The following is a 12719-nucleotide window of genomic DNA, read 5'->3' on the forward strand; positions in this document are numbered from 1 at the left end:
TTCCTGGTTGGCCTGCGTTGTTGTGCGTGAACTCATCCCAATATTCTAGAACTGGAGAAAAAGAAGAAAATGATTTACACGGAAAGCATGCGCAATGTAGTTATGGGATTATGGCACAACCTGGCACAGAGCAGACACCTGAACTAATGGTAACAATAGTATTGTTGCTGCTGAAAACGAGGAGGCCTAGATGAGGGATTTAAGCATGTCTCCGTGCTTTTCTTCCTGCATGCCCCACTCCCAAAGGAGCTCTAGGGTGATGATACCCACAACCTAATCACCTTTGCCCACACAGTTTTCTCCCCCATTATTATTGTAAAAGAGAATTAATGTTCTCACATGATCCTAAAGAACTCCAAGGCTCTTAGCCATCAAAAACAGATTCTGTCGATTTTATTTTTATACTCACTAAGGAACAGTCCATGAATTTTTCCAAAAATATTATTATAAGGAATTATTAAACTGTGCTACTGGAGACTCATGTATGGATGCTAGAGAAAAAATTTGTGCAAATCCGTTCTCTCTTTCCACCATGCGGAACTGAACTCAGCTTGCTATGGTTGGCTGCAGGTACCTTTCTTGGCTTGGCCAGGTTACTAGCACCTAAAGTTGAAATTTTACTGTGCATGAATTTTATATATGCGTAAAGGACACACCGAGTTCAGAGAGGATCCCTTGGCCATCATTACTGCTTGTCAGGGATGCTTGCTGAGAAGCGGCAGATGTCGTCTGAATAAGTATCCCTGGTTTCCTGCTCCAGCATTTGTCAATAGACTCAAAATAATTATGTGTTCATTAGTTCATCCAAACCTTACTGTTTAAACCTTCTAACGTCGTCTTTCTTCCTTACTAGTGATAAAAAAGGAACTGTCAAACATTACCATGTGCATACTAATGCCGAGAATAAGCTCTACCTGGCCGAGAACTACTGCTTCGACTCCATCCCAAAGCTCATACACTATCACCAGCACAACTCAGCAGGTAACTTAGTCCAGGTTTTCCTGGATGGGCCCTCACATATAAATGGCCGATTTTTGGATACCATTGATTGCCTTAATATTCTTGATTAATAGGATACCAAGAAATGAGGAGGAAATGCTATCCATCGCTGTCTGGTTCAATTTGTAGCTCACACCGCCTCAAATATAATATGATACACTCTAGAAAACTAAAAGGAATGAAGTCAAATAAGCTGAATTACTTAAAATGAAAAATTCTTTTCCTTTAGATTTTTAACTATTTTTAATTATGTGTGTGTGCTGGGCAAATGAATGCAGGCCCACAGAGGGCAGAAACGGGCATCAGATTCTCTCGAGCTGTGGTTACAGATGGTTGTGAACCACCTGATGTGGGTGCTGGGAACCAAACTCAGGTTCCCTGAAAGAGCAGTACAATGCTCTTAACCACTGAACCATCCTTCCAGCCCCCAAAGGAAATTGTTTTAATAAAACTTTGTTTCTAGATTTTTTTCCTAGCCCATAAAAGCAAGCTGATTATAAAATTCAAACAGAGAAATGTGCATCATTGGATGGGAATCTCTCCGCACAGGATGGTATCAATGATGTTTTGTATATGGATACTAATATTTGTTATATAAGAATCACATGTTCATAAACATTACACTTTACAGAGAAAAGATCAATATCCACATATTATTCAATTTGTTTTCTTTACTAACCCTGCCTTAGAGGACTTTCCATGCAAATATTCGTTTCTTACTGTGATCTTTTTAACAGCTACATAGAATTCTATTACATTTTGCAGTAGCCCTCTGGTGATTAGCAGAGGATTATGTGTGATATTTTTGCATTTTAGTGGATATTTTATTGCCTAGCAATGCATGCATAGCTCTGTACATTTGCTTGGATGATTCTACTGCTTGTTTCTAAGACAAAGACTATGAACATTTAAAAATGAGAAATTGTCAAATGGTTTGCAGAAGTGCATGATCCTACTAGTAATGTTTAGTAATGTTTTTTATATTCAACAACGTATGATATTGTTTTTTTCTCTTAAAACTTTGCTGAAGTAATGAGTATCCCTGTTTTCTGTAATAGTACCTCTGCAAAGGGATATTGTATATGTTGTGTACATGTTTCTGTGTGTGTGTGTGTATGATCATATATGCAGATTGTGTAAAAGCTTGAAGTATGTGGTGATTTGAATAAGAATGACCCCCACAGGTTCATAGGTTTGAATGCTTGTTCATCAGGAGTGGTACTACTTGCCAGAGATTAGTAGGTGTGGCCTTCTTGGATTAGGTGTGCCTGGTTGGAGGAAGTATATCACTGGGGGGTGGGCTTTGATGTTTCAAAAGCCTCTCTCTGCCTATGGATCAGAATGTAGCTGTGAGCTACTGCACCAGTGTCTGCCTGCATGTTGTCATGCTCCCCACAATGATAATAATGGACTGACCCTCTGAAACTGCAAAGGAGCCCCCAATTAAATGCTTTCTTTTGTAAGAGCTTCCTTAGTCACCGTGTCTCTTCACAGCAATAGAGCACTGACTAAGACAAGGTCTTGGTGCCTTCCTCGGTTACTCCCCACTTTATTCTTTGAGACAGGATCTCTCACTGAACCTCGAGCTCGCTGATTAGCTAGACTGGCTCGCTAGCCATCTCGAGGGATCTGTTTGTCTTCGCCTTCTCAGTGCCAGAATTAAAGATGTGCACCATGGTGCCAGGTTTTTTTCATGGATACTGGGGATGTGAACGCAGGCCCTTATGCTTGAACAGCAAGTGCTTCACTAACTGAGCCATCTGCCAGGTCTCGAACAGTATCCATTACAGGCAGTGACTTGGTGAATTGCCAACAGTGGGGGAAAATAAACCGTGGGCTTGGCGTCTGAGCACTGCCGCCACTTGATTCCAATTCCTTTTGGCTCATGCTTGTATTTTTCTTTTTCTCAAATTTCTTCAATTGTTTATCGTAACCAGTAGCACTTTTGGGAAAGCTATTATACAAACAGTTATCTCTAAATGAACGATTGAACCTTAGAGGATACACAGGGTATAAAAAGATATTAAAATGTTGATGTAACATTGGGTTTTCTTAATATCGTTTCATTAAATCCTCAGTGTGTTAGTGTATTTTATGGTTACACAATGGCTATTACAGCACTAGTTACACATATACATATTTCAAAAGCAGGTGTTAATTTCTAATTTGTTTATTTTTTATTAAATTATTTTATCACAAAGATATTACATTTCTAGTAGAAATCATAAGATATAAAATAGTTTTAAAAATAATAATTATTTATCTTACCCAGAGGTTATATGTATATTTTTATATGTGTGCAAATATACATATATTTCTATACGCTTTTGCAAAATAAAAACTTACACTATGCATGCTGGTATCTTTTTCTGCTGAGTAAAGGGATCCTATTGAAAACATTTGGTAGACACTACTAAAAAGAAAACAATTATCTAAAGGAAGGAAGGAAAAACACATATGTGCTAGTTCCGATCAGAAAACCATCGTATGCTTAAAGCAATAATCATTTACTCTTTGGAGTGGTTTCTTTCAAGACACTATAAGCGTGACAGCTTTAACTCAACTTTACCGTAGCTATATGTTGATGAAAATGGCTTGAGCATTTGACATAATTTAGAAATAGATTTAATTTTAGCATGGTTTGTTTTATATGTAAATATATGTTTGCTATTGAGATTTTAGTCTGATTTCTGTGCTATTTATATGCATATGTAAATGTAGAACTGGAAAAAGACAATTAAATATGAATGAGAAAAAATTATGCAAAAGATTACATCTAGCAACTAATTCCTATGGGATTTCATACAAAGTAACTGGCTCTTTTCGATTTTGCTTTGCATTAGTTGACTTTGTTGAGTCAAGTGACTGAATACAAGAATCTGATGAAAATACTAAACATTGCTTCTCTTTCTGCATCACAACACCCCAAGTCCCACATTTTCAGCTTATTGGGAGAGTGTGGAGTGATTCTGTGTAATATAATATGATGGTAACATGACATTATGCTGCTGATTCCATTGCAGGCATGATCACACGGCTCCGCCACCCAGTGTCAACCAAGGCCAACAAGGTCCCGATGTCTGTGGCTCTGGGAAGTGGTATGGACACACACCTTTGAGCTCTTAAACTCCATTTCTCATCATTTGGGGTTCAAACACCTGTTATTCAAACCTGACTCGTTATGGATGACAGGAAGAAGTCCCTGCTCAGACTGTGCCAGGGAGAAATTTAGTCTAATTTATTTCATTCATTTATTTTTTTGAAACCGGCTATCCACAACTAACTCTGTGATCTCCCCAGCTTTAGCAAAAATAACTCTCAAATTTTTATTCTTACCAGACATTGCCATTCATCCCCAGCACCTCTTACCTGTCTTTCCTTTTTCTTGACTTCTATGTCTACTCTTATTTGGAGCTCATTATCTGTAGAGTAATAACATCCGCCTTGATCGCAGTTTAATTTGTTTTATATGAAAAGTTTAAAAGTAGTTTACCAACCTAAGAACATTAAGCACATTTTTGACATTGTTTCTCTCCAAGACACCCCCAGTTGACAAAAAAAAAAAAAATGACTCCTGTCAAGAACTGCAGCTGCTTTGAAAACTCCATTTTCCTGTGATGTGGTCATGATATCAGTTCACTGAGGATTTTGCTCCAAATGATGTCTTAGTGGCCCTCATTTTGTGGACACAAAAAGCTCATTACAGAAGAAATCACTTTGTGAATTGTTGACATGACTTCTAAAGTGTCTGCCTTGCTTTAATTAGGAGTTTGGGAGCTGAAACGAGAAGAGATCACCCTGTTGAAGGAGCTGGGAAGTGGCCAGTTTGGAGTGGTCCAGCTGGGCAAGTGGAAGGGGCAGTATGATGTGGCTGTAAAGATGATCAAGGAGGGCGCCATGTCAGAAGATGAATTCTTTCAGGAGGCCCAGACCATGATGTAAGTCTCTCCTCAGGAGTGAGGATGTTCACTCTCCACAGAAGAGCATCAACATTAGCAGTCCCTTTCCCTAACATTAGCAAAGCCTGGCCTATGTTGCAATTACAAATATTTAAGACCTATAGTTTAGCCTAACGAGCTGTTAAATGAAATCAATGTTATGCTCCTAATTTGACAAGTAGGCCTGCATAACACCTTGAAATGCCACGTTTGAAGTCAGAATACTTCTGACTCTATTGAGAAAGCATCCTTTGGCCTCTGTGCCTTTGAATTCTCTTCTTTTGATCTTTCTCCTGCTCACAACATTGCCCTGTGCTACAAAGGGCCTTAATAGTTACATGTGGGTGGGTACAGCCCTCAGTATATCTAATTTCCCCTTGCATCTCCCACAAACAACTATGTGTTAGCCAATGGTATCACTTAGGAGTAGCATGACTCACCCTTGAAGAAACAGACTCAAGTAGGGTCTTCGGCAGTCCTTCATCCTTAGAAATGCTTCTAACCCAGGTAAAGCAGCATGGCTGGTCACTCCTTTAGAAAACTAATCAGGGAAGATCAAAAAGTATTATATCAAGGTCTTGGTCAGATGGCTCAGTCAGTAAAGTGCTGGCCTTGCAGCATGAGTTCAATCCCTTGAGCCCATGTAAAAGCAGTGATTCATGCTTATAATCGCAGAATTGGGAGGAGGAGGCAGGTGGATCTCTGGAGTTCACTGTCCAGTCAACCTTGTCTAATTGAGGAATCTAACGCCTCAATGAGAGACCCTGTCTCACAAACAAGGTCGACGGCTCCTGAGAAGTGACAGCTAAGGTTGACTTCTACCCTCCACCACACACAAAAGAGTTGAAATTTGCAGATTCCACCCACTTTTATTACTGTGAGAAAGACCGTAACCAAAAGCCACTTGGGGAGGAAAGGATTTATTTGCCATATATACCCACATCTATTGAAAAAGCTATTCAACAGTTTTCAGAGACATCTTTATAGGGCCAGTGTCCATTTCTTTGGTGTCCGTTTCCTCCAGTGTCCATGTCCTTGATGATTCATTTTAAAGATCAAAGGAGACAGGGAAGTTACAATGATTGCTTCTCCCATAACTGAGGAATTGTTCAGTAGAGATACTACATGAATACAAGCCTTTCATCTGGGCTGTCTTCATGGGCATGGCACCATGTATTAGCGACCAAGGACATGTCACCACATATTAGCAGGATCCCTCCAGTACTTGCTTTGAGGCTATGTTTTCACTCTTGTAAAATAATACCTTTTTAACCATCATCCACCATGATAAAGTCAGTTTCATTCCAGAGATGCAGGGATGGTTCAACATATGAAAATCTGTCAACGTAATCCACCACATAAACAAACTGAAAAATAAAAACCACATGATCATCTCATTAGATGCTGAAAAAGCTTTTGACAAAATACAACATCCCTTCATGATAAAGGTCTTGGAGAGAGCGGGGTTACAAGGAACATACCTAAACATGATAAAGGCAATATACAGCAAACCAACAGCCAACGTCAAACTAAATGGAGAGAAACTCCCAGCAATCCCACTGAAATCAGGAACAAGACAAGGTTGTCTCCATATCTATTCAATATAGTTCTTGAGGTCCTAGCTAGAGCAATAAGACAACAAAAGGAGATCAAGGAGATACAAATTTGAAAAGAAGAATTCAAACTCTCACTATTTGCTGATGATATGATAGTTTACATAATCAACTCCAAAAATTCTACCAAGGAACTTCTACAACTCATAAACACTTTCAGTAATGTAGCAGGATACAAGATTAACTCAAAAAAATCAATAGCCCTCCTGTACACAAATGATAAATGGGCTGAGAAAGAAATCAGAGAAACATCACATTTCACTATAGCCACACATAGCATAAAATATCTCAGGATAACTCTAACCAAACAAGTGGAAGACTTGTATTACAAGAACTTTCAAACTTTAAAGAAAGAAATTTAAGAAGATACCAGAAAGTAAAAATATCTCTCATACTCTTGGGTAGGTAGAATTAACATAGGAAAAATGGCAATCTTATCAAAAGCAATCTACAGATTCAATGCAATGCCCATCAAAATCCCAGCAAAATTCTTCACAGACCTGAAAAGAATGGTACTCAAGTTCATATGGAAAAGCAAAAAAAAAAAAAAAAAACAAAACAAAAAAACAAAACCAGCCAGGATAGCCAAAATAATCCTGTACAATAAAAGAATTTCTGGAGGCACCACAATCCCTGATTTCAAACTCTACTACAGAGCTATAATACTGAGAACAGCCTGGTAGTGACATAAAAACAGGCAAGAGTACTAATGGAACCGAATCAAAGACACAGATATTAATCCACACACCTTTGAACACCTGATTTTTGACAATGAAGCAAAAAATATCAAATGGAAAAAAGAAAGCATATTTAACAAATGGTGCTGGCATAACTGGATATCAGCATGTAGAAGAATGAAAATAGATTCATATCTATCACCATGCACAAAATTCAAGTACAAATGGATCAAAGACCTCAACATAAAGCCAGCCACACTGAACCTTATAGAAGAGAAAGTGGGAAATACACTTGAACACATTGGCACAGGAGACCACTTCCTAAATATAACCCCAGCAGCACAGACACTGAAAGAAACAATTAATTAATGGGACCTCCTGAAACTGAAAAGCTTCTATAAAGCAAAGGACACGGTCAACAGGATAAAACTACAGCCTACAGAATGGGAAAAGATCTTCATGAACCCCACATCAAAAAGAGGTCTGATCTCCAAAATATACAAAGAACTCAAGAAATTGGTCATCAAAGGAACACATAATCCAATAAAAAATGGAGTACAGATCTAAACAGAGAACTCTAAACAGAGAAATCTAAAATGGCTGAAAGACACTTAAGGAAATGCTCAACATCCTTAGTCATAAGAGAAATGCAAATCAAAACAACTCTGAGATTCCATCTTACACCTGTAAGAATAGTTAAGATCAAAAACACTGATGATAACTTATACTGGAGAGGTTGTGGGGTAAAGGGAACACTTCTGCATTGCTGGTGGGAATGCAAGCTGGTACAACCCCTTTGGATGTCAGTATGGAAATTTCTCAGAAAATTAGGAAACAACCTTCCCTAAGACCCAGTAATACCACTTTTGGGTATATATCCAAAGGATGCTCAATCGTGCCACAAGGACATGTGCTCAACTATGTTCATAGCAGCTTTGTTTGTCATAGCCAGAACCTGGAAACAACCTAAATGTTCCTCGACTGAAGAATGGATAAAGAAAATGTGGTGTATTTACACAATGGAGTTTTACACAGCAGAAAAAAAAATCATCTTTAAATTTGCAGGCAAATGGATCTAGAAAACATCATAGTGAGTGAAGTTACCCAGACCCAGAAAGACAATGATCATATGTACTCACTCATAAGTGGCTTTTAGACATAAAGCAAAGAAAACCAGCCTACAATTCACAATCCTAGAGAACTTAGACAACAATGATGAAACTAAGAGAGACATACATATATCTAATCTACATGGGAAGTAGAAAAAGATCTCCTGAGTAAATTGGGAGCATGGGGATCTTGGGAGAGGGTTGAAGGGGAGGGGAAAGGCAGGGAGGGGAGCAGAGAAAAATGTAGAGCTCAATAAAAATCAATAAAAAATAATTTTAGAAAGGTCAATGTAAAAAAAATAATAATACTTTTTTGGTTTGTGGTTTTGCAGCACAGTTTCACTTCATAACCCAGGGTAGCCTGGAAGTTACTGTGTAGCCAAACTTCACCATAAATCCCCCATAAGTACAATGAAATACAGGTGTGAGCTATCACATGCTGCTCAAATTAAGTTGTAAGCAGTTATTTTTTCCTATTCTCATTTTTTTCTCAGAACCTAGAAATTATGTGGCTGGTTCTGTCCTTGGTAACAAAACTGTTATAGAAAACTAAAGAAAGCTCCTTGGTGTTCCCCTTTCATAGAGCGTAAAACTCTTTTTCTGGAAAAAAAAACTTTCTTGGGTACATGGTACAGCTGGTGTCTCTGGTAAAATATTAAAGTGCATTTTTGTCATTAAAAAGTACTGTAATCTGTAAAATTGATCCAAGCTATGGGGAGGCAGAAACAGAAACACTCCTTCGGCTCACTGACCAGTCAGCCTATGCTGTCTGGAAAGTTTCAGGCCAGTTAAAGACCCCATCTCAAAGGAGATCAGTGGCCTTTCTGAAGATGATAACTGAGATTGTCCTTTGGCCTCCACACAGAAACATACATGCAAATGGACACACACACACACACACCAGCATTTTTTAAAAATCAAAAAAGGAAGATAGAATCAAAAAAGATATAAAAAAGAGAGATTATGTGAAGTCTCACTTCATATTTTATGTTGTATTTACACCCTTCAAATTATAATACTTCAACCCACGCCACTATCCTGATTTTGGGGGGTAGAGGCGAACACAGCATGTACAGACTGAGTGCGCTGCAGAGTGGCCACCAGTATCAGATCTGAGGCAAGAACACTGTTTCCTTTTGTGCCTCCAAAAATTGTCCTGTTCAAACAAGATCTGAAGCTCCCAGCTCTCTTTCTCTGTTCAGGTAGAGGGGATGAGAATCTGTTCATCCTTGGCCAAGCCATCTTGAAAATGAACTTTACAAACCTATTCTTTTACAGGAAACTCAGCCATCCCAAGCTGGTTAAATTCTATGGAGTGTGTTCAAAGAAATACCCCATCTACATAGTAACTGAGTATATAACCAACGGTTGCTTGCTTAGTTACCTGAAGAGTCATGGGAAGGGACTGGAAACCTCCCAGCTCTTGGAAATGTGCTACGATGTCTGTGAAGGCATGGCCTTCTTGGAGAGCCACCAGTTCATACATCGGGATTTGGTAAGGCAAGCCTCCGGCAGGTGGATGACATGAGAGGACCTAGCCCGCAGTTCCCTCGTCCAGGGATAGGGCCGCTGAGAGGTCTGACAAAGAGGGATGGATGCCTTGCTTTTACTTTGCACACCTGTGACTCCTGTGAGCATGTAATAGTTTTACAATCAAAAGATCACCATCTTAGTGAAATATTTGAAACTCGGAAAGGTCAGAGTCAAGAGAGGCATGAGGATCTCCGTAGCTACCTGCGCTGTGGTGTGAAGAACAGATGGAAAGACATGGGCCAGTTCACTGTTTCTCAAGGCCACTAAACCCAAGCTGACCTTTACTCTGAAAAAGAGTTTAGTGCTAAAGCGGTGACTTGATATAATAACTGAAAATACAAAAGAATTAGACGGAAAGGGAAGTCTGTGTTTGGCTTGGTGTGAGAGTTCTGAGTACTGTTTGGTATGCACTGGCCTTTACCTTCAGAGATTTGCTTTGCTGAAAAGCGAGCATCCTGCACACACCCGGCCAATGCATCCCCTAAGTCCTGGGGGTAGTGTGCACAACTCTGAGCATCTAAGAATGCACAGGATCTACTTACTGGAAGGCTCTCTCCTTGCTGAGCTGAGATTCTGTGTTCAAGTATATTGTCAATCAGTTCAGATTCTTGGGTAGACAGACTTATGCCAGCGCGTTTTCATTTTGAAAAATTGAAAATTCCAGGGGATTTTTTTAAAAAAAATCCTTCTGAGTAATTGGGGTTGTGATAGGCTGTGTTGGGTTTGGCTGAAAATGAAGCCGAGGAGAAGAAAATGGCTGAGTCTCTGATATGAGGAGATTCTTGGTGGCTTTTACCACTTGAAGATTTTGCTTTCCCTCCCAAGGCTGCTCGGAACTGTTTGGTGGACAGTGACCTCTCTGTGAAAGTCTCAGACTTCGGAATGACAAGGTGAGCCAGTGATGTCCCCAAACAGCTTTTCTTTCTACAATGCTGGCATTTGGGAGGTAGAGGAAGAAGATCAGGAGATCATGAGACCTTGTCTCAGGAAGAGAGAAACAGAACAAATAAAAAATTAGCTAGAAAACTGAAGCGTTCAGCAGACTATGGACGCTCTATGTCCTTCGTTGGCCTGGCTGATGGTGGTAGGCCATGGAGGCAATGCTGGCCAATAAAGGTCTTCCCACTGTGTGTCTTAATGTCTGTGCTGATGTTTTCCCTACAGATACGTTCTTGATGACCAGTATGTCAGTTCAGTAGGAACCAAGTTTCCAGTCAAGTGGTCGGCCCCAGAGGTGTTTCACTACTTCAAATACAGCAGCAAGTCAGACGTATGGGCCTTCGGTAAGGAAGTAACCACACAGCACCCAGCCCTATTTCATAAGTCAGCTTCCACAACAGGAAACCACAAGAACAGCAACATCCATTTGAAAAAGAAGTCCGAGTCTTTACAAAATTCCATATGCAGTGTGAGACAAGCAAGCGGTTGAAAAAGGCCATTTCCTTCCTTGGGTTCGGTGTTAGGAAGTCTTATGTGCATCCATAATTTACATCATGTTAGCATCAGCCCGAAGAGTCAAGGGACTTAGGAGCTATTCCGATGAAACGTTCAAATGGTTTTGCTCTGTTTTTTTTTAACAAACAAACAAACAAACAAACAGGGTTTTGTTATGTAACCCAGGCTAGGCTCAAACTCATGTTCCTCCTACCTCCTTAGCCTCTCAAGAGCTAGGATTCCCTGTGTGTACCACTTCTAGCCTCAGAGAGTTTTGTGAAGAAATCGTTAAAATTTAAATCTCAGCCCAAAGGTTGGAAGACTTAAATATAGACCACTGTTTATGGGCATGAGGGTAACTATAGTAACTGTTCTAATGGGTTCTAATGGGCAGGGCCTTTGGGCATCCCTTAATGTAAATAGTAGACTTGACCCTGTGTTGTCTTTGGCTTTGGGTAGGTCCTCTTTCCTTTCCTTTAACTAACACCTGGCAGAACTAACTTAGCAAAAGAAATGATATATTTTTGGCTCATGGTGTTGAAGGTTCCAGTCTGCACTCTGACCCATTGCTTGGTGTCTGTGGTGAGGTGTTCAGGGACAGAGCAGAGGCTGTGACAGGAGCAAAGCTGCTCACCTTGTGACCAAGAGGAAGAGGAGAGACAGCAAGGAGATGCTGCTGTCTCATCTTCCCTTCAGGGAATTCTCCACAGGATTGTAAGGTCTCTTCTATTTCCCACACCTCAAAGGCACCAGGCTGGGAGTCAAGCCTCCAAACCGTAGCAAACACTTACCTTGTTTCAAGTCATCTTGCTAAAATTAGCATTTTAGGTCAGAATTTGGGAAACCACAGTCCTGGACGAAACTAGGTGCCCTGTTTCTGTAAATAAAGTTTTATTGACCACAAGCATGACCATTCATCTCCATGTTGTCTGTGGCCGATTTTGAGCTAAAACAGAGCAATTAATTGGCACAGATACCATTTGACTCACAGTCAAAGATACTTACCATTGCATATTTCTATAGAAATTTGATACCCACTATTTTCTTAAAATGTTTAGATTAAAATTTACTCTCTCTCAAGCTACATGACAGGACACACCTGTAGTCCTGGGCCTCAGGTGCTGAGGCAGGAGGATCATGAGTTCTAGGCCAGGCTGAGGAACTTAACAAGACCTGTCTCAGGACAATAGCAAAAGTTTGATTAGTTGTGTTGGTTGGGTCAGCAGTATAACTCTGAGGCAAAGCATTTGCCTTGGGTGTTCAAGGCCCTGGTTTGATCCTAGCACTGCAAAAACAGACAAACAAACAAAAACAAAAGAAAAGAAGCCAAATTCTGTAGAAGTGATTATGAAACGGTAAAAAAAAATGCGTAAGTTGTGATTCTGTCAATTGTCAGAGTTTTTAAAAATTAAATTT

At 39.8% G+C, this 12719-nt stretch overlaps 1 protein-coding gene across 1 annotated transcript in view; it reads left to right on the forward strand.

Annotated features, from left to right (window-relative positions):
• Bmx (BMX non-receptor tyrosine kinase) overlaps positions 1–12719 on the forward strand; it is a 55174-nt gene that overhangs the window by 36770 nt on the left and 5685 nt on the right. The window contains exons 11-16 of the mRNA XM_026784887.1: positions 854–981; positions 4023–4097; positions 4766–4937; positions 9615–9831; positions 10695–10759; positions 11034–11152. Coding sequence (XP_026640688.1) covers positions 854–981; positions 4023–4097; positions 4766–4937; positions 9615–9831; positions 10695–10759; positions 11034–11152 — 776 coding nt within the window. The remainder of the gene's footprint in view (positions 1–853; positions 982–4022; positions 4098–4765; positions 4938–9614; positions 9832–10694; positions 10760–11033; positions 11153–12719) is intronic.

This window comes from Microtus ochrogaster, chromosome X, assembly GCF_000317375.1.
Source record: "Microtus ochrogaster isolate Prairie Vole_2 chromosome X, MicOch1.0, whole genome shotgun sequence".
Taxonomy (NCBI): Eukaryota; Metazoa; Chordata; class Mammalia; order Rodentia; family Cricetidae; genus Microtus; species Microtus ochrogaster.